This window comes from Onychomys torridus, chromosome 22 (genome assembly GCF_903995425.1).
Source record: "Onychomys torridus chromosome 22, mOncTor1.1, whole genome shotgun sequence".
Lineage (NCBI taxonomy): Eukaryota > Metazoa > Chordata > Mammalia > Rodentia > Cricetidae > Onychomys > Onychomys torridus.
The window spans coordinates 34,742,268-34,764,009 of NC_050464.1; the positions used below are offsets into that span (position 1 = coordinate 34,742,268).

The 21,742-nt window shown below is 53.1% G+C and overlaps 1 protein-coding gene across 1 annotated transcript in view; it reads right to left on the bottom strand.

Moving 5' to 3' along the window:
* Nucleotides 1-21,742, bottom strand: part of Tesc (tescalcin) — a 31,327-nt gene that overhangs the window by 4,101 nt on the left and 5,484 nt on the right. Inside the window, exons 2-6 of the mRNA XM_036172145.1 lie at nt 11,640-11,709; nt 4,406-4,486; nt 2,680-2,819; nt 1,229-1,290; nt 1,020-1,127 (exon numbers count right to left, since the gene is read on the bottom strand). Of these exons, the coding sequence (XP_036028038.1) occupies nt 1,020-1,127; nt 1,229-1,290; nt 2,680-2,819; nt 4,406-4,486; nt 11,640-11,709 (461 nt within the window). The remainder of the gene's footprint in view (nt 1-1,019; nt 1,128-1,228; nt 1,291-2,679; nt 2,820-4,405; nt 4,487-11,639; nt 11,710-21,742) is intronic.

A 21,742-nucleotide genomic window follows, 5' to 3' on the forward strand; every position in this document is an offset into this window, starting at 1 on the left:
CTGCCCCCACCCTACTGGGGATCTGCATGGGGTGTGGGGGGGGAGAGGGGGAGCCTCCACTTGTGAGGCAGAGTGGATTTTATACAAATCAGCAGGCGCCAGCTGCCAACAATTTTACTACAGCAAATTAAGAAAAGTCACCAATTGAAAGTGGAGTGGGATGGGGAGTCATTTAGAGAGTGTAATTAAACCAAATGGGCATTTGGCTCTGCCCCAGTTAGAAGGGGGAGCTCTCTTCTCCACCGGGTCAGGGCCCTTCCCTGAGGTGGTTCACATGCAGAATGTGGCGGGTTTTACTGAGGCCAGTTGCCTCTCTGAGAGAGGCTCAGATAAACACAAGCCAGGCAGGCAGCTCTGCCTCTGGGCAGTGAGGAGCCTCAGTGACAGGCAAGGGGCAGAGGGTGGGATCAGCACAGAGCTCTCCTCAACATGTCAACACGGTACAACCACACCAGAACTTGCTGGAAGCCTGGCTCGGGAGGTGGCCATCTACCCACCCAAGTTGTTCCCAGGGCTACTGGGCTGCACCCCACCCTGCGAGAGACCCCCCCCCCTCCAGCCAGGAAAGATCACAAGCTCCACACAATCTTTGCATTGAGCCTGTTTCCCCACTGACAGAATGAAGCTGAAACAGTGTGCACAGAGGGCCAAGCCCCTCCCACCCATCAGTCCCTCGGCTACCCCCCCAACACCAATGGTCTTCACAAATGAAGGATGCTGAGCCCAGGGTTGAGGCCTGAGAACACTTCCACTTCTAACTGGGCTGCGATGCTCCTGGGGCTGTGTACTCCCTGCTGACCACAAGGGTAAAGGAGGCCACAGGGCATCACCTAGGCTGGAGACAGGAAGAACCTGCAGTACGTTCTGACTTCTACTCCATGCCAGGCTCTGCCACCAAGACCTTCAAGGGGTACAGGATTCCAACCACGGGAAAGGCAATTGGAGCTGCAGAATGGGGGGATCTGATGGTGGGCCCCTGCCCCCCACCCTCCCCTTCCTTTACCCCAAAGGGCGCTCACCATCTGCCCCACACACACACTGGCCGCCTCCATCATGGCTCCGTCTGCAATGGACCGAGCTGACTCCTTCTCGATGTGAGGGTTCCCAGAGAGGAGTTCCTCCACTACCTGCCAGTGGGGCAGACACTTGGTGACCTTGGGACTCCACGATGGTCTGAGGAGGGGAAGGCGCCAGGAGCCCCGGGCAGGGCCAAGGGGGCATACGTTACATTTCTATATTCTTCCAGGGTGATGCGGCCGTCGCTGTCCGAGTCATACATATGGAACAGAACTGTGGACAGCAGAGGCAATGGGAGCCAGTTAGGAGTGGAGCCTGTGTCTCCTCCTCCCCCAGGCTCCTGCTCTGCAAGCTATACCAGATTGAACACAAGATACCGTAGCAAGATCCAGATGCCAGAGCCTCGGGGCAGAAGGACACAGGCCATGGGAACTAACTGGTCTCTTCCGGGTGTGGTGCCTTGAGCCAGTGACTTAAGCCTCAGTTTCCCGTCTATAAAATGGGAGTTGGAGGTACCGCCTGCCACCACCACTACACTTCAGACACGTGACAGGACTGGACACCTCATGAGCACAGAGCCATTATCTTAAAATGCCAGATCCTGGGCCACACTGCTCACATCCTGATTGCTGGCCGGTCCTAGGTGGATCCTGAGGGCGGCCGAAGTTTAGCAGGGCCTGGCTGCCTCTCTCGGCCTTGGAGGCAGCTCCCACAGAAATGAGGTGCCAAGTGGATGCTCCCCGCTGCCCCCCCCCCCCGCCACCCCAGCATCCCTATGTACTCTGCTCTGGCATCTATTAGGAACCAAATGCCCAGAACCATGCAGTGTATTTCCTGGTCATGATGTCCTAGCCTGACCCTGTGAGATCAGGGCTGCCACGGTCCGCTTCACAGATGGGCTATCAAGTCCCATATGTGTTAAGACAGGGGACCTGAACCGGTTCAGACCTGTAGTCCTCTGATTTCATGACCCTCATATCCCAGTCCGCAGAGCAAACAATCTCAGGCGGGACTGTGGGTACCTCCTGAGCAGGAGGCCCAGGAGACACCCAGTGTGGTTGTTCCCACCAGCCCCTCACATGCACTCCAGTGCTAAACATAGCTGAGTATTTGGAGCCTGAGGAGGTGGGGAGGGACGTCAAGAGCCGTGGGAAAGGTCAAGTGCTGCCGTCCAACCAGGATGGCCACTAAATGCTACCCAGGACTGGTGACCTGAGGAGCTGCCTCAGGAGCCGGCTGTCACAGACTGTGCTCATAGCACGCCATGCTGGGGGGGGAGGGGGCAGGTCTGCGACCCAGACTCGGGGGCTCCCCAGCCCCAGATGTGAGGTTCTGTCTGCAACAGAGTCCTCAGCCCCACAGCCACCCGTGTTCACAGTCAGCACACCATGCCCGGGTTCAAGGTCACCCAGCTAAGTAGAAGGCCTCAAGTGAAACCCCAGGTGTCTTTAAAGTATGTCACCCCACAGCCCCCCACCCTGCCTGTCCCCCAGATCCGAAGCTGCTGCACTTGTATGAGGCTGCCAAGGTGCAACTTCAGAGAGGCCACACCAACGCCGCTGTTTAGGGACACAGGCTGGGTCCCCGGCTGTCTCCCTCCCTCCTACATGGCCTAGCCTCCAGCTCTTGGAGAGTCTCACGTTCTGAGGACACAGCACGCACATTTCAGCTTCTCCTTTCTGGAGAGCTCCACCTGCTCCTCGCCCAGAGTGATGTCGATGGGCCGGAAGTAAGACATGATAGTCAGGAAGTCCTCGAAGTTGATCTCATCAGCCAGGCCACTGGGTCCCTTACGCAGGTTCCTAAGGGCGGGGGGGGGGGGGGGGGAAGGGAGAACCTTGGTGGCGCATGCCTGTAATCCCAGCACTCGGGAGGCAGAGCCAGGCGGATCTCTGTGATTTTGAGGCCAGCCTGGGTTACCAAGTGAGTTCCAGGAAAGGCGCAAAGCTACACAGAGAAACCCTGTCTCGAAAAACAAAACAAACAAACAAAACATCTGGAGATGGCTTGGTGGGTAAAGGTGCCTCCTGACCTGAATTCAAGCCCCAGGCCCCACATGGTGGAAGAACTGACCCCTATAAACATATTCCTCTGACCTCTACATGTACAGAATACTGCTAGAGTGTATACACACACATATGCATACACACATGCATGCACGCACACACACAAGCTCATGACAACATGGCCCTCTGGGTACATGTTCCCAAGAATCTTCTCCCAAGCTCCCACCTGGCAGGGTTCATGTTCCACCAACAAGGCCCCAGCCTAGTTCAGTTACTTTCCAATAAATGACATCATCAAATGACAGGCCCCTCGGTTCAGAGGTCAGAGCCCTCATTGTCCAATCAGATGGAGCCCCACCAGCCGGGGATGGACAGAGCTGTATCTTCCCCACACTAGCCTGGGAGGTATCCCTCCTGTCCTTGGCCACATGTAGGAAGAGAAGCCGACTCCGGCCTCCTGACCACAGAAGCCGTGATAAGTCAATGCCGGGCTTGGGACTGGGGGAGGATCCCAGCGGGAGAGTGCCTGCCCCCATGCCAGACAGCCTGGTCCATCCCAGAATCATGGGTGAAATGTATAAAGCAGGTATGGGAAGTAGTTTAGGGAGAAAGTGTTGTCAGGCAAGTGTGTCTGGGTTTGGATGTGGTGTGTGCCTGTAATCCCAGTTCTGGGGAGGTGGAGGCAGGGGGATCCTGGGGAGCTCCCTTGGCTGGCCAGCCTGCCTGCCAAATAGACAAGCTCCAGGCGGTGAGGCTTGTCTCAAATACCAGCTAAGGTTGTCTTCTGGCCTCCACACACACATATACACCTGCATACATGAACATGTGCACACATACAGACATAAAGAAACAGAACCCAAAGTACCTGCTAACTTGGGAGGCATTTGTCTGCGGCCAGCAATGACTAGGCAGAAGTGGAGGGAGCGGGGGAGCTGTCCAAAGCCACCCTGTGTGGTAGGATATCTGTACACTGAAGGTGTACTGCTGTGATTGGTGTAATAAAGGGCTGAACGGCCAATAGCTAGGCAGGAGGTATAGGCGGGATTTCCGGGGAGGGAGAGGAAGAGGTTGGAAGATCTACAGGTGTAGGGGGACACAGAGGAAGCAGTGTGGGCAATATGGAGAGATGAGGTGATGAGCCACACATCAAAACGTAGATTAAAATAAATAGGTTGATTTGAGTTATAAGAGCTGGTGAGACAAGCCTTTGCTACAGGCCAGGCTTTCATAATTAATACGTCTCTGTGTTGTTATTTGGGAGCTGGCTGGTGGGAGAGAGAAAGACTCCTTACAACCCAGGTCACACTCCCCCACCCCCATTCTTGGCTCTCATCGTGAAAGAGGTGGGGCCTACCTCAGCCTGCCCAGGGGAAGGAGCGCACCTGTTATCGAAGAAGGCACGAACGATTTTGGATCGGATCGGGTTGAGCTCCAAGTCGGGGACATTGTTGAAGTTCTCCTTGCTGTATTCCAGGACGCACAGGAGAGAGAGTCACAAGAGGGTGGTCGTCAGTGGCATGGGACACAGGCAGGGTGGTGTCACTTTATCCCCAACAGTCCCACCCTCTCTCCTCAGGCCTCTTGCCTACAGATGGGGTGAGGGTGGGGGGACGGAGGGGGCCTGTCATGAGGAAGAACCAGAGAGGTGGGTGGGACCCTCACACTCAGGCTACAGCGACAAGATCTGCAGAGTCCAGGCGGGGAAGCTTATTTGGGCTCCCAGCAGAAGACACTGGCCTAAAGTTCTCAAGGAAATGGACTTTCAGAGCATTTCATGACCTGACACCTCCTAGCATGTGCCCAAGAGAGAAGCAAGGACACACAGGCAGTCTCCACAAGAACCACGTAAGTGCCTACCAAATGCCTGCGACCAGATCAGTGATAGCTGAACTGTAGGCTATCCACACGGGAATATTACACAGCCAGGAAAAGAACTGGGACACTGATACCCACTACAGGAGGATGAACCCTAAGATTGATGTTGCTGGAAAAACATTGGCAGTGAAAGGTCACAATTCCATTTAAATGATGTGTCTAGAACAGGCCAAGCCACTGAGACTCACAGGAGAGGGGTGACCCAGGGCTGGGGGAGCCAGACGACCCCTAAGGGGACAGGCATCTCTTGGTGACAAGTATTCTGGATATTTAACTCCACAGAGACACTGATACTGCCATGCATTTTAACGACTGAGCTGTAGGGTGTGTGGGGTTCACATCAGGAAAGACAAGAAACCCACCAGCACCTACAGGCCTGTCAGGGTGCAGGCGCATGTCCCAGCTGCCTGTCCTCACAGGAGAGGCCCAGCCTCCATCCAGTGCCTGTTCCATGGCAGTGACCTCCCAAGGGACCTGGGGCACAGCCCAGTACTTCAGGGGACAAGAAAGACTGTCCAAGATGGGGAGGAGTCAGCTGATTAAAAAAACAACACAGTAAAAGGGGTCCCTGCCCCGCCCCACCCCATTTTGGGTAGCTGTTGAATTGCTTGCCAACCTTGACCTTGATATCCTCCCTATGCTAATTCCCTGTGAGATTCCACCCTCCTGAATGCTTAAGGGAAGCTCCTTGTCTGTGGATCCAGCATATTGGGCGTTAATAGCTTAGATGCAAGATTGTAAAACATCAGGAGCAGGGGTGGGGATTTAGCTCAAAGGTAGAGCACTTGCCTGGCAAGCGCAAGACCTGGAGTTCGATCATCAGCTCAAAAATAAAAAATAAAAATAAAATAAAAAAAATCAGAAGCGAACTTCTGCCCTCCAAGGTTCTCCCACTGTGCTGTAAGCCTGTATTTAAGACCTCCTCACTCCTTCAATAAACAGCATTCGGCACTAAGAGGAGGAGGAGGAGGAGGAGGAGGAGGAGGAGGAGGAGGAGGAGGAGGAGGAGGAGGAGGGATCAAGATCATGATGGGGAAACCCACAGAGACAGCTGACCGGTGCTAGTTGGAGCTCACTGACTCTGGACTGACAGCCCGGGAACCTGCATGGGACTGAACTAGGCCCGCTGAATGTGGGTGACAGTTGTGTGGCTCGATCTGTTTGTGGGTCCCTGGCAGCAGGGCCAGGACTTATTCCAGGTGCATGAACTGACTTTTTGGAGCCCATTCTCTGTGGTGGGATACCTTGCTCAGCCTTGATATAATATAATGGGGAGAGGCTAGGCTCTCCTTCAACTTGGTATGACAGACTTTGTTGACTGCCATGGGAGGCCTTACCCACTCTGAGGAGTGGATGGGGGTAGAGTGGGAGGGAGGTGAGGAGGTGGGAGAAGGGAAGGGAGGGGGAACTAGGGTTGATATGTAAAATGAAAAAAAATTTAATAAATATATTTTTAAAAAAACAACACACACACACACACACACACACACACACACACACACACACACTCACTCACACCCCTGAGGACATTAGTGGGGGATGTGACCCTGGAATCAACAGGCTGGGAGCTGAGGCTGTTTGAGTTGGAAGGTTCCACAAATGGTCCCTTGTCCCATCCTGGCTTCACCTCACAGGAAAGGGGCCTCAGGCTCCAGACACAGGCAGAACCAGGTGCCCGGATCTCTCCTGTTCTTACCACCCCTAGGTGGCTTCCTGCCCCTCCCTCATGGCTGGCCTGGTGCCTGCTAGCCAAACAGGAGCTGGTGACTGGTACAGCCACCTTTTCCATTCACCACAGCCCAGTTTGGAAGAAGGACACACTTCAGACAGTTGTCCCGGAGTGATGGGTGCCACTTTATGACCAAAAATTAGATTTGGGGCAGGGTGGGTATGAAAGGAACCAGGGGGCTGATGAGATGAAATAGCTGAGCGGGTAAAAGCACATGTGTGTGCATCTGGAGACCTGAGTTCAATTCCCAGAACCCACATAAATGTGGCAGGAGAGAACCGACTCCACAAAGTCGTGTGAACACACAATAACGAGTTAAGTGGGTGCCCATGGTCGGATCTGCAGTCCGAGGTGCTTGAGAAGCAGCAGCGTGGTGGTGCATGCGTGCCTGGGATCCTAGCGCCGAGGAGGCTGAGGAAGGAAGAGCACAAGTTCAAGGCCTGCCTGGGCTGCACAGACTCTGTCTACTGAGAACCTAAACCAAACAAGGGAATGTAGCAAGGACACAAGCTGCCACTGAGCCTCCAGAACATCACGCTCAGGATGGAAGCCAGCAGAGTCTGGTTTCCAGGGTGATGGGGGCGGGTGTCTTTCTGGGGTGCTTAAAGGGACCGAGCAGCTTAATTGGCTGGATCGTACATGGAAATGAGTTCTTCTTCCAAAGTACTAAAAACTTTCGTTAAAACAGTAAGAACTACAGCATCCTCCATTTCCACAGAGGGAACTTCCACACCGGATAACGGATAACTGCCCTTGCAACAGGCAACCCAGAGAGAGGACACAGGGAGCCTCAGGGCCAGACGTACAAGGGCTTGTCCCCGCCCCCACGCAGTTGCTAGCTTCCAACAACCACAGGAAGAAGCAAGAGAAACCAGAACCCTGGACGGAAGGAGTCAAGGTTACCACGGAGACGATCAGATCATCAGAGCCTCCCCACCCCCTTGCTGGTCACCGCTCAGATGACAGTCAGTGGCTGTGTGAGCTGTAAGGCCTGCAGCATGTACCTCAGGGTACCACCCGACAGGGGCTCCTGTGATTCCCTGAAGTAACAGGTGTGACACAGAGGGAGCCAGTCCCCTGCCCAGGCTCACTCAGCTGTGGGGAGTCACACTGGAACCCAGGCACACTCATGCCCCTGGCACTGCCCTGCCCTACCCACTCACCCTCCTTGTTCTCCTGCCTCTTCAGGTACTTGCCAGATTCACACTCCTATCCCACCCACCCACCCCTCACTTCAGGCACCTGCTTCTGTGAAGGTCTGTCTCCGTATCTGTGAGATGGGTACATACTTAACCCTTCCCTCTGGACCAACGGGATGGGGGAAAGTACAGAGGCTGTGGCTGCCCAACCAGACTCTGCCCTCTGCAGCACATGGTCTTGGGAGAGAGGATGCTCCCCGAACTCAGCCTCAGCTGTCCCAGCTGTAAGATGGGGATCGTGAGACTACGGAAGACACTGGGATGGGGTGTCACACATGAACACGGTGGGAATGGAGTTACAGCAGCGGCCGTGGACCATGGCATTGCAGTGGGGGACAGAGACATTAGTGACAGGCACCAGTGCAGCCCTCCCAAGGAAGGATGTCCCCCCACCCATGATAATACCATGGAGGGCAGGTACTTAACCAATTTGAGAGACAGACAAGGCAGAGAGGGATAGAAACTGCATCCTAGCCAGGAGTGACCTGTTTGTTATCCCAGGCACTCGGGAAGCTGAGGCAGGAGGATTGTGAGTGTGAGGCTAACCTACACAGATTAGCAAGGCCCTGTCTAAAAAGCAGAAAAGGGGCGGGGGGGGGGGGAGGCGTGTGGCTCAGTATAGAGCACTTGCTGGAGTTCCCCAAAACAGGAGGGGGAGGAAGGGAGGAGAGAGAGCAGGTACGGTGGCTGCTGCCCAGGTGTGAGGTCTTGGCCTTGGTCTGGAAGCAGACTCTCACAAGGAGTAGGTCTGGCTGGCTGGTACCCAGAGAACCCCTGACTTCTGCCGCCGCCCCCCCCCCCCACTCTGACAAAGAGAAGGGACCGAGCTGGGCCAGGCCAAGCCGAGCAGCCTCAGGGTCACCATCTCATGCTCGCCAGGCCCTAACTGGGCTTGTTGAAAAAAAGGCTCCGCTCCACCCTGAAGCCCTGGATGCTATCAGGTCACTGTTCTTGGGAGTGAGCTGACCCACCTGCCATCAGTCCAGCACTGCCGCCCTAGTGGTCAGCAAGGAGAAGGACCACAGAAAGCCCCAAGAGACACCATCTTCCATGCCTCATCCCGGGCAGCCTGAAGCCCGGGAAAGGGAGGGGGCGTTATATCATCTCCCTCACATTCTGGAGTGGCCTCCCCATGCCAGGTCACTCACTGGGAGTCTCTGTCACCCTCACACCCACAAGTAGTGACAGTGATGGGCCCACTTTCATAGACCAGAGCGTGGAGTCCAGAGAGGCCAAGCCCGTAAGCCGCAGCCACACAGCTCACTAGAAGTACTCCAGCCCCAGAGCGCACACTCCCCTCCCCCTAGCTTGGACCTTTTGGCTTTTGGAGAGAATCAGAGCTCTGTAGGAGCCCATTCCTGCCCAGGCTCACAAAGAGAGGATAGGACAAGCATCCAGCCCACAAAGGACACACAAAACCAAGGAAAACACCCAGGGCTGGGCTGGCCTCTTCTGTAAGCCCAGTGCTGTGGGCTAGTTTCCGGTGGCTTCCGAGGCCCCGCTCAGCTGCCGAGGTCACTCTGCTAGGCCTCAGGGCAGAGCTCGCAGTGAGCTCACAGAGCACAGTTTTCTCATACTGGGGAAGCTGAGGCCTCGTGGGACTCTTCAGGGAAAGGACCTTGTCTCACGGGGCAAATGTCTTCCCAGGCAATGCTGGATGGGGAGGACACTGGGGTGGACAGCTGAGTGGGATGGACAGAAGGACAAGAGGACAGCAACCCCAGACTGGGTAGAATTGTGCACTTTCTGATGGACCTGAAGCAAGACAGGCGACAGACAGACAGACACGCAGCACAGGGCAGCTCTGGGTGAGGGCAGGTGGGGGTCAGCAGAAGGAGAGGTCCCATTCACTATGACTAAGGAGCAGCTTGGAAGGGTGAGGGCCCACCTTGGGGCACCAAGTGGATATGCTGTTTGCTGTAACATGTGGGCTGAGGCCCTGGTCAGGCACACAGACATGCAGGAAGCATGTCAAGCCATGACCTCTCTAGGGAAGTTGGGGGTGAGTACCTTCCCTGATAACCCAGCCGGAGGCTACCCTCCCCACTACAAGGAACCTGACTGGTCACACTGCTCATGATACGGGATAGGTTGGCTTAGATGCCATAAACTTCTTGGAGAGCACCCGCATGGAATGAGGAGGTGACTATTAACTATGCTAAGAGCCAGGGTTCTACCTGTCTACAGCATGGGGGGTCCCATGAAGCATGGGGGGTCCCCTCAACCTCCCCTCACACCGTACAGTTGGACCACCCCCTTTGATCTCAAGCTCACCTCTGTGCAGATGGGATCTCCGTGAGGTCCCTCCCTCCCAGGACTCAGGATTTCTACACCCTCCAAGCAGATCAGCCAGGCTCTGATCTACAGCTCAGGTGGGGCGCAATAACCTGGCCCATTTGCCAAATGTCTGGGAACCAGCTGCGCACATCTGTGAGCCGAGTGCTCAGATCCAAGCTCAAAGAAACAGCATGCTTTACCCATAAGGCCGACTCAGAGGGAGAGGGCTGGTCCAAAGCCCCACAGCCAAGAGCTTGAGGTCTGTCTCCCAGGTAAGGCTGGGTCTGACCCCAGAGTCTACTCCTTCTCAATTCTAGGCAAGGCAAAATAGTTTGTTTCTGGCCCCTGGCCACGGCAATTGGCTCAGACTCAGGTGCCTGAGCCCATGAGAGCAGGTGAAAAGCCAGGTGACTTCATGGGTGTGCCCAGGATTTTCCTCTGGGCTGCTCTGCACAGGTCAACCTTGTCTTTGATAGAATTTGAGGCCAATTACATTGAGAACAGAGGCCACAGAATCCTGAGACCATGGGAACCTTCAAGGCGCCCCTCTGGGTTAATAATGTGCCTGTGTGCAGGAAACATGCATGTGCACATGGGTCCCTCAAAGGGTGAAATGAAGTCCATCTATGAAGAAGGGCGCTTCCCTGGGACCTGTGCAAGGCTTGCATCAGTGTTCCAATGAGGTCACCTTGAGACGCCATGCATAATTTAGGAGAGGGCTATCTGCTAGAAAGTTTGTAACAGACGTCTCTTCACTTCTCAGGGTCTGTGACTCCCACCTGTCATTCCAGCTTCTTAACAGCCAGGAGGGTATCAAGTGAGTCCAAGGCCAGCCTGGGCTATAGAGTGAGTCCAAGGCCAGCCTGGGCTATTTAGCAGTGATGCAACTAAGGGGAAAAAGGAAAAACAGAGGGCTGGGGCTCTAGACCAGGGTGAAGCGCCTGCCTGGCGTGTATGGGGCGGTGCTCACCCCCAGTACCAAAACACAAACAAATGAAAAAAACAACAACAACAAAAACATCAACTTCCCCACCAGAAAGTAGGTGCTGCCACCCACCTCATCTTGTCCAAGGCTTGAATGACACAGAGGAGGTAAAGTCTAGAGATAGGCTCATCAGGGTGAGTCCAGCACCCCAGGAACACAGCTGGATCAGCTGGCTCACATACTCCAGCACCAGGGAGGAACCAGCAGGCACTCAGTGGGGTGGGGGGTGGGGAGGAAGGGAGCAAAACTTCAGGACAGGTCCAGATCTCACACTGCATAAAGCGGCTGGGCAGGGCTGGGTGGCTGAATAGCTTCCCTGACTTCTCCCCCATACACACACACAAAGGGGCAGGCGTCTGATCCTTTAGGAAACACAAAGGACCCCTTCCTCTCTCCACTACGTGTCTTATAAAGACCCAGGAAACACGACAGGTTTGTTGCAGAAACTGGGAGAGCCCTCTGAGCCAGCCAGCCCAGAGCCACATGGACCCTGGGGACAGAGATAATGGACAGAAAAATAACTGAGAGCCTGGCCTGGCTGAGCATCTTACCGAATGGTGGGCTGGTCCCCACTCAGCTGCTTGAACCTCCGGTGCAATTGTTCGATCTGGTCTGAGGAGACTGAGAGAGAGAGAGAGAGAGAGAGAGATCATTGACATTGAACTTGAAGTGGTTCGAGGCTGCAGTATTCCTTTCTTAGCCACCGCCATCCCTCTTATAACACTGAGACATCCCCGTTGACCATATGGAACCACGACTGACCGAGTGACACAGGAGAGTCTCCCTTTCTGCCTGCTGGGGCAGCTCTGGGGTCATCGGCTACTCCCTTAGCAAAATGGTGGCTATTTATAAATAACAGCCCCTGATGGCGGGCCAGGGACCAGCCACTCCCCCAGGCTTTGTCCTCCACCAACTGTGAAAGGGGACCTTGGGCCTGCTTGTTTGCCCACCCCACCCCACCCCACCCCTGCCATCCTCTCCCATATCTGCCTACGGAGCTTGTCTCAGCTGGGAGAGGGCTGGATAGGGAGGGTGAGCAGAAAGAGAAGGGACAAGGTGGGCCTGGAAGGAGAGGGAATCCCCAAAATATACAAACTCTGGTACAGAGAGTGGTGCATGACCAAAGGGGGTCCATACAGTCGTCTCTGGCTTGACTATTGCCAGCTGCCACTCAGAAGGCCGAAGACCACAACACTGGCAACCGGAAACTCTGGGATACAACCCAAAGCACACCCTCCCTTGTGGGACATCACCTAGGTATACCCAGGTGCTTGATGCTGGGGGCCTCCAAGCACTCCTGAGGACCATGTCCAGTTCAGGTCAAACTTGCCCATGAAGTGACTGGATGGGGGACCTGCCAAGACCCACCTGAAATCACCTCATGCCCTCCCCCCACCTCCACACCACCTCTCATTCTAGACATTGTGAATCCCTGAGACCTCACGGCTCTCTCCCTGTCCTGGAGTCTTCCCTGCTACCTTGCACCTCAGGCTCGAGCCTTGGTTTATTCAAGAATCCACCACAGAGTTCGCAAGCATCCCCAGCAGCTGCCGCTCACCAGGGAAGTCTAGGGAAGGCTGCCAACCTGGGCCAGGCACCGCTCCAGGGATTAGCTCATCCATCCCACACAGCACCGGCAGGCAGGCAGGGACTGCCTCCCCACGCCACACATGTAATCACAAATGATGGGAAAGGCTGATATCCAGGACAAGATCTACCTTAGAAAGACACAGCCATGGACAGCAGAGACAAGGCAGCAAGCAAGCTGATCAGGGTCCCACGCCCAGTATGTACGTAACAGGATGAACACAGGGTGCTTGTGGCCTTGTGGCTGGGCGGTGCAAAGCATTATAAATTAGAAACCACCCAAACAGCCAAAGTACAAAAGTGTGATGCAGCCAACCGATGGAACCGTATACAGTAATGAAGCCAGGCACCATATGTAACATGGAACCACAGAAGCCAGGCATAAAAAGGCATGGGCTTCACGATTTCACCTGGGCAAAACTCATACTCAGGAAACACACATCTGCGGTGTTAGTCAGCAGGGCAGTGGCTGCCCCAGGGGGCGGAGTAATGTGAATGGAGTGTGAGGAGGGCCTTGAGGGACAGAGAATATTCTATGTGTTGATGTGGGCATAAGTGACACAGTGGTCTCCTTGGAAGATGTGGGACTTCATGCTTATGGGTGAAGAACTTTTTTTTTTTTTTTTTTTTTTTGAGATAGGGTCTCATGTAGCCCAGGCTAGCCTTAAATGGTCTATGTAGCAAAAGATGACCTTGAATTCCTGATTACCCCTGCCTCCACTTCCTCAGCACAGGGATTACAAGTGTGTGCCAACACACCCAAGTTATTAGGAGCTGGGGGTGGGACCTAGTGCTCTGTGTGCTTCAGGTGAATACTCTACCCACTGAGCTACACTCCCACCTCAGGGGTGCGATGCTTTCTGAGCCTGTGATTCACCAAAAAAAACTTTACCCACCAACTTCAGTAAAACCCGCAGGGAGGAACGGGTCCTGAAAATAAGAATCCAACAGATGCAGAGAGTATGTATGCACATCTGCATCCCCGTTGAGGTCCAGCTGCCCTCGCGGCCCAGCAGCCCTCACAGAAACACTCAGGAAGAACCAGAAGTGTTTCCAAATTGGGACTGTTTTCAAAATGTCTCTCTGTATCAAATCAATCAAATCTTTGACAGTCTGTTGCTGACTGGGTCCCCAGGCTGAGCCTGAACTTTGAGCAATCCTCCTGCCTCAGCCTCCTGAGATGCTACAACTGAACGTCCTGCTCCATCTTTAGCCACTTCATCAGTGTGGCTACTGGAAAGTGTAGAATTGGGTTACACCACAATTACTAGAAAGCTCAGGCGTAATTCTGTCTTGTGCGACATCTGTAACAGGTGATGGTATAAACACCCTTCCAACCAGCAATCCAATCCCTAGAACAAACCCAAGCAGTGAGGAGTGTACAGAGCTGGCCACAGGAAGCTCGCCTGCCTCGAAACAAAAGCTAATAATAACCACACTTTGGAGAAAATGCCAAGCCCCCAGAAAACCGCAAGCATCCTGGGACATCCTTAAGTTGGAATACTACACAGCCTTGAAAATGTATTTGAGACAGAGTCTTATGTATCCCAGGCTGGCCTTGAATGCTCTGTGTAGTTGAGGATAATCCTCCTGCCCCACCCCCTAAGTGCTGGAACTACAAGCATTCGCCACCACACGAGGCTTATGTGCTGCTGGGGATGGAACCCAGGGCTTCATGTATACTCAGTAAGCACTCTACGAACTGAGCCACATCTCCAGCCCCTGAACAACTATTTTGAAGGAGTGAGAGTCAATATGTAGTGTTCCCAGCACGTCATCAAGGGGACAATCCAACCAGCTGTGATGATACTTGATGTGAAGTTCACGTTGAAGGTGTGCGATCACACGGGACAGAGCATACAGCAACTGGGACTTGAGGCTTGTCTTCAACTTGCCTGTGTTTTCCAGTTTCACTCCATACAGTGCGTAGGCATCAGCCATAACAACATTTCCCTGCACATGTCACAGTCCATATGGGACAGCAGATGCTCTCAAAATTACTAATAAGTCATCCTTGGCTTGGTGCCGTGGTCCAGGCACATGTGATCTTATAAAGAACATTTTCCCTTCCCTTTCTCCCTCCCTTTTTGAGACAGGCTTTTATGAGGCCCAGGCTAGCCAGCCTCCAACTCACTTATGTAGCCAATGATAACCCTGAGCTCTGATCCTCACCTGTCTTGGGGATTGAACTCAGGGCCAAAACCATGATAGGACAATGCTCTACCAGAGCCAGAGCCCCAGCTCCTCAGCCTGATTTGTTTGCTTGTTTGAAAGAGGGTCTTCCAATATAGCTCTTGCTGTCATGGAACTCATGATGTAGACCAGGCTGGCCTCAAACTCACAGAGATCTGCCTGCCTCTGCCTCCTGGGTGCTAGATCAAAGGCATGGTCCCCATAACTGTACTTCTGGTAAGCATAAATTGTAAATTGTGCTTCCTGGAGTTTTTAATAACCATTGACCCATGTCTAGGTGAAATTAATTTTAGTAATATAATTTTTGTTTGTTTGTTTTTTGAGACAGGGTTTCTCTGTGTGCTTTGGAGACCAGGCTGGCCTTGAACTCACAGAGATCCGCCTGGCTCTGCCTCCCGAGTGCTGGGATTAAAGGTATGTGCCCCACCAGCCCGGCTGTAATATAATTTTAGTCCACAATATCTAAAATACTACCATGTCAACATATAAAGTAATAAGGCTTTAGAAGGCCATGTGTGAATTCTGCGCCTCACATTTCACTGGGAAGAAAAGAGTGATGGGAAAGATGTTTCCAGCCATGGGGGCAGTGGAGGGGGCAGGAGGGGATGTCTGAAGGGGGTCCCTGCAGCCTGAGATGGGAGACATGGGAAAGCATGGTAGCAGAGGACATGGTGATAGCTCTGACGAGTCTGGGACCCAGAACTCCTGGGAAGGTGGAGGCAGTGGGGACGGCAGGGTGGGCTGTGCTGGCTTCATCCATTAGGATATGTTTTAATCTTCACTTTCAGGGACCAAGACCTGTCACCCCTGGCAAGACAAGATGGAGACTAGACAGAGAGGGCTGGGGACAGCTGGGAGCCAGCAGCTGCAGCAGACCTGGTGAGGAGAGAGGGGCTCGGATGCAGGAGAGGTAAGTGGGACCATGGTACCTTAGTCTGCTCTCCTCAGGGGCTCCCTAAGCCTCCCTGCCTCCTGTCTTCAGCAGCCACACCAGCCACCCAGGAGCACACCAAGTAGGATCTGGGGACTTGTGAGGTACCCAGAGCTCAGTGGCTCACCATCCCAACAGCCAGGCCAGGACCCTGTGGACGCCGCCCCAGGTCCACAGAGGGTCAGCCCAGGCGTAGGCCGGCAACTCCAGCGGCTCCTTAAGCATCATGCTGCCTCCTTCTCTGAAAGAACAATAACACCTCCCACCTCCTAGGAGGTGGCTCCCATGGTGACATGCCATCCTAGTCACAAATGCTATTCACAGCTCTCCAAGGTGAAAACAGTCTCCTGTGGATGGATGGCTGTATGCACAGGGGAAATTCACAGGCACAATCCTGTTCACAATCAAAAAAGCAGCTGTTGTGACCCTCCTCACTGGTGCAGGGTGGGACAGTGACAATTGTCCCCGCGACCAAGGCCACCTGGTCCACCTATCTATATGGGTAATCCCTTGGGACGGGAACATGGACTCTTGCTGGGCAAGAGCCAGGAGGAGAGGGTGAAGATGGATAACAGGTGGGCACAGGGTTTAATTGGGGGGGGATGGAATGTTCTAGAAATAGGGATGGCGATTTAGAACACTAAAGGCAGGGAACCCAACCAAGATGCTCACTTCACAGCAGTTAAAAGGGGGGGGGGGGCGGTGAGAGTGTTTATGTGTGTGCATGTGAAGGGGGTGAGGTCAACATCTGCTGTCTTCTTGACTCTCACTGCACCTGAGTTCACAGATTGAGCCAGCGTCCCAGAGCCTCTCCCCTCCCTGCCTCCCCAGCGCTGGGATTACATGTATGTTACTACTTTGTACAGGGGTGGCGAGGGATGGAGCTTGGTTCCTCATGCGCACAGGGCACTGTACCGACTGAGCCATCCTAAAATGTTCAATTTTATGTCACATCAACTTTGGCCCCAACTGAAAGATCTGTGTCTACTTAGCTCTGAATCTGGGTGGAGACACAAGATCCATCGGCGTGGTTGTGGCGTGACTGTGACTGGCGACTTGCTGTCTGTCCCCTGAGCAACTCAGGGGACAGACAGGGCTCTTCTGCTGCCTCTGGGCTCCACAGAGAGGCCACCTGGGGCTCCAGACACAGCAGTGACTAATGCGGGACTCGGAGGGAGGGACAGACGGAGGGAGAGAGGCTGGGCTTCCGGAGCCTTGCAGGGGATCCTATGCCAGCTGCCCTAACACCCCTCCCCCACCTGCCAGCACCGTGGCAGCCACAGCCCTGGTGTGCACCCACCATACTGCCATGGACTTTAATACCTACTAAGGATGCACCCGGCCTTTTGAAGTGGTTTTCAAATCCAACGGGGAGGCCAGAACACAGACAGACCCTTAGACCCTCTTCACAGACTTCAGCCCAGTGCAAAAACCACAGATTTCCCCGGGCAGAGTCAGCCCAGCCCCACATCGGCACAGAAACACCATCTGTGGTCACCTCGGGCACCAAGGGTCCCGCTGGGGTCTCTGTGGACTTCTTCTGCACAGAACACATCCTTGGAGGGGGCGTAGACACGACGGGTGGATTGCTTTTGCTCTGCCACACACACCCTGCACTCTGAGCAAATGAGGCAATGCACAGAGCTGTGAGTGGGAGAGCATGGCTCGGAGCATTCCAGTTGGGGTGTGCCCGCCTTTCTCCAGCCCTCCCTGGCTCTTTACCGTTCGCCTGCTAGAAGGCGAACGGTAAAGAGAGTGACAGCCTGACTCAGAGGCAGGAGCTGAGCCAGGGCTGGGCAGGCAACAGCTCAGCTCTTCTTAGCAGTGGTGCCAGCAACCCCCCCCCCCCACTTCCCTGCTCAGGAGGCAGGATCAGAGAGGCAGTGTGGCTCCCTGAGGGTCACACAGCTCAGAAGAGCAGAGGTAGGAGCTGTCCTTCCTGCCACGTGCTGTGTTCTCTGTGCGCTGGAGCAAGGGGCACATGACATCTCTGCATGAGAGTGGAGCCATACAGAAGGGCGGGGCATCCTCCATCCAAGCAGCAGTTCAGAGAGTGGGTGCCATGCACAGCATCCAAGAAGAGACAGCTCAGCCCCGCCCTCAGAACCATCCCAGCTCCGGATTTATCCTGAGGCTGAAGCAAGTGGCGGCAACTTACCTCACAGTGCATGGGAAGAAGTCACAAAGAAATCGGTCCTGCTTCTGAGGGCTAGCACAGGCGGCACCTGCCACTCTAAACACATGGCCACTGGAGAAATCCAGGAAACACCTTTATATTCTACTAAGCTTAGAAGAAAGCTTTCTCTCCCTGAACAGGGAGGGCCTGGTGGCACACACCTGTAAACCTAGCACTTAGGAGGCTGAGGCAGGAGAATCTCCAGTTCAAGGAGCTTGGGCTGCAGGACAAGATCATATCCCAGGGAGGGAGGAGACACACCCAGATGCCAGAAACAAGGAGAGACGGAGACCTCCACTGGGTGATGAACAGAAGTTGCTAGATGGGGTTAGAATGGTGGCAAGCTCTGATGGCTAACCGTGGAAGCTGTAAACCCATCAAGAGACCCTGCATTGGATCTGTGTAAGCTTAAACCAGGACCCCACAAAACACTGAAACACAAACAGTAGCCATCCAGGTCGGGTGGGTTGGATAGGAACATTTCTGCCAGCCCAGGCTCTACCTCTGCTGGGAGGAGGGAGAGGAGGCAGGTGAGCCCCACGTTGAGAAGTTTCTATAGAAAGTGTTTGCACACTGATGATTACCCCGAGGTACTTAGCACAACAGATACAAAGGTATCTTAGAAACCACTTCTGTGACTTGGGATGCTCAGGATCCCTGCCAGTGGGAGGGATGGAGATAGCCCTGGCAGGGGAAGAGACAGAGATAGCCCTGGCAGAAGATAAGCCTAGAATCAAGTTAAACCATACAAGCAAATGAACCAAAGGAGGATATTCAAACCCTACAGTATGAACTTAACAGCAATTTGTAAAGTAATTATAATTTAAAAGTTTTGCTGGGTGGTGGTGACACACACCTTTAATTCTAGCACTCAGGAAGCAGAGGCAGGCAGATCTCTGTGAGTTTGAGGCCAGCCTGATCTATAGAGGGAGTTCCTGGACAGTCAGAGCTACACAGAGAAATCCTGTCTCAAAAAACAAAACAAAACAAAATTTTAAAATTTTAATGGATGTCTTAGGGTTTCTATTGTGATGAGACACCATGACCAAATCAAGCTGGGAAGGAAAGGGTTTATTTGGCTTACACGTCCACATTGCTGTTCATCTTAGGAAGTCAGGGCAGGAACTCTAGCAGGGCAGAAACCTGGAGTCAGAAGCTGATGCAGAGGCCATAGACGGGTGCTGTTTACTGGCTTGCTCAGCCTGCTTTTTTAAAAAAAAATAATAATAATTTATTTAATTTTATTTTATGTGCATTGGTGTGAAGGTGTCAGATCTCCTGGAACTGGAGTTACAGACAGCTGTGAGCTACCATGTGGGCGGTGGGAATTGAACCTGGATCCTCTGGAATAGCAGCCAGTGCTCTTAACCACTGTGCCATCTCTCCAGCCCTCAGCCTGCTTTCTTTTAGAACCCAGGATAACCAGTTTAGGGATGGCCCTACCCACAATCACTAATTTAAAAAATGCCCAGCTGGTTCTTTTTTTTGTTTGTTTGTTTGTTTGGTTTTTTGAGACAGGGTTTCCCTGTGTAGCTTTGCACCTTTCCTGGAACTCACTTGGTAGCCCAGGCTGGCCTCGAACTCACAGAGATCTGCCTGGCTCCGCCTCCCGAATACTGGGATTAAGGGCATGCGCCACCACTGCCCGGCCTACAAATGGATCTTATGGAGGCATTATCTCAATTGAGGCTCCCTCCTCAGATGACTTTAGCTTGTGTCAAGTTGACATAAAACTAACCAGCACAGTGGGTGAAGGCTGCAACCTTGCTGGAGAGAGAATTAGTGAACTGAAGGGCAAACCTAAGGAAATGATGCTGAATGTGTCTCAGAGCAATGGAGAAACATGAAAGGCGGTGTTCAGGAGGCAAGAAGAAGGTCCAACATATTTATAATGGGAACCACTGAGGGGCAAGATCGCATGAGAGGAGACAATATTTTTGTGATAGAAGATACGAGTCTTCTTTAGAATCAAATGGCATAAACCATTCCCAGGTTATGATCACATCTAAAACACCAACATACGGGCTAGAGAGATGGCTCCCTGATTAAGAGCATCCAGTGTTCTTCCAGATGGCCCGGGTTCAATTCCCAGCACCCACATGGATGCTCACAACTGTCTGGAATGCCAGTTCTAGGGGATCTGATATCTTCACACCAATGCACATAAAGTTAATTTTTTTTTAAAGTGTGTGGCACCCAGTTGCCAGAATTAAAAAAAAACAAAACACCAACACAAGTTTTAAAAGAGGGAAAATAGGTTTCAATAACGAGAACAAAAAGGCCATTAGACAAAAATCTAGTTTATCAATAGGAACCCAAAACAGAACACTGGGTGGGGTGGGGAGAAATCACTCAGCAAGCTAAAATTTTATACCCAGTTCAATGTTCATTCATAGACGCCAGCAAAAGAGTTCGGTTTATAATTCACAGAGAAGAAATCTATGGGAAAAAGGTATTAAATAAGAAAAAAGATGATTTATGATGAGTGGTGTTTGCGAAAATAAATGCTTGCCCAAAAGGATAATTAGCCAGCTGGTAGGTAGGCTTCAAAAGTAAAAACACACAGCCAGACAAAACTCAGCACAGAGGCAGGGGTAACATTTCTTTTTAGGCGTGTTCATGATGGGAGATGAGGGAATTATGGGACATGGATGTGAGAACTGCCACACAGGGCTGGCGAGATGGCTCAGAGAAGAAAGGCTCTTGCCGCTGAGCCTGTGCCACGGGGTCTGCACGCACGCACACATGCAAATATAATTTTAAAAACTACATTGGAATGTGCTCGAACCCTATAATTAGCAAAAGCCTTGCACTGTGCATGATTCAGGTTTTACTTCGTGATGGATGAGGTATCTTGGGGATGGGAACCCAAGTCAAAACACAAAAATGATTTGATATAATATTTTGGTTTGTTTCCAGGCAGGGTCTCATGTATGCTGGGCTGACCTCAGACTCTGTACATAACTGAGGATGACCTTGAATTTCTGATCTTCTTGCCTCCACTCACCCCCCCCCACGCCACCCTACCCCCACCCCCGCACCCAAAAAGCCCTGGCACCACCACACCGGTCCTATTTAGTGCTGGGTTATTGGACCCATGGCTCTGTGCATGCTACGCTAAGAAGGCACACCACAGACTGAAGCCCTATAGAATATTTTTAAGGCATCTATTTTGTTTTGTTTTCATGGTGCCACATTAGGCAAGTGCCCTACCCCTGCATTCCCTATTAAGTTCCCCTGCATGTGTCTTGAGTGAAGGGAGGAATTTTCCATGTGGGGGTGTCACACCTGTGCTCAGAAGTTTGTATTTGGGAGCACTCAAGGTTGGAGATGGGTGCTCAGCCCATGCTTGCCTGGGGTCCCTCTTCCAGCCTCGGCACTTGGGGCAAGACATTCTCCACAAAGGGGGCTTGAGGCACAGCAAGGCTCCTCCTGAAGGGACTCTCAGAGGCTCAGCCTCATCAGCAATGCCCCTGCCTCCTCTTCTAGAGGACCTCAGGCCCTGGCATGACCTCGGACACTTCCTGTCACCTCCCAAGGGGAATGGGAAAGCCACTCCTGACAGCCTGCCCATCTGAAAAGGTCACATCGCAGGGACAACAAAGGCCCTTCTTGTCCCAATGCCTAAGGTAACCGCCGCTGCCGCCACCAACGGAAATGCCCAGTTGACCTTCTGGCTTTATGAATAATTAAAGGCGGAGCAAGTGACAAGGTGGCTGGTGGCCCGGCTCCTCCCTCGGGGCCCTGGCCCCACCTTCCTCCTAGGG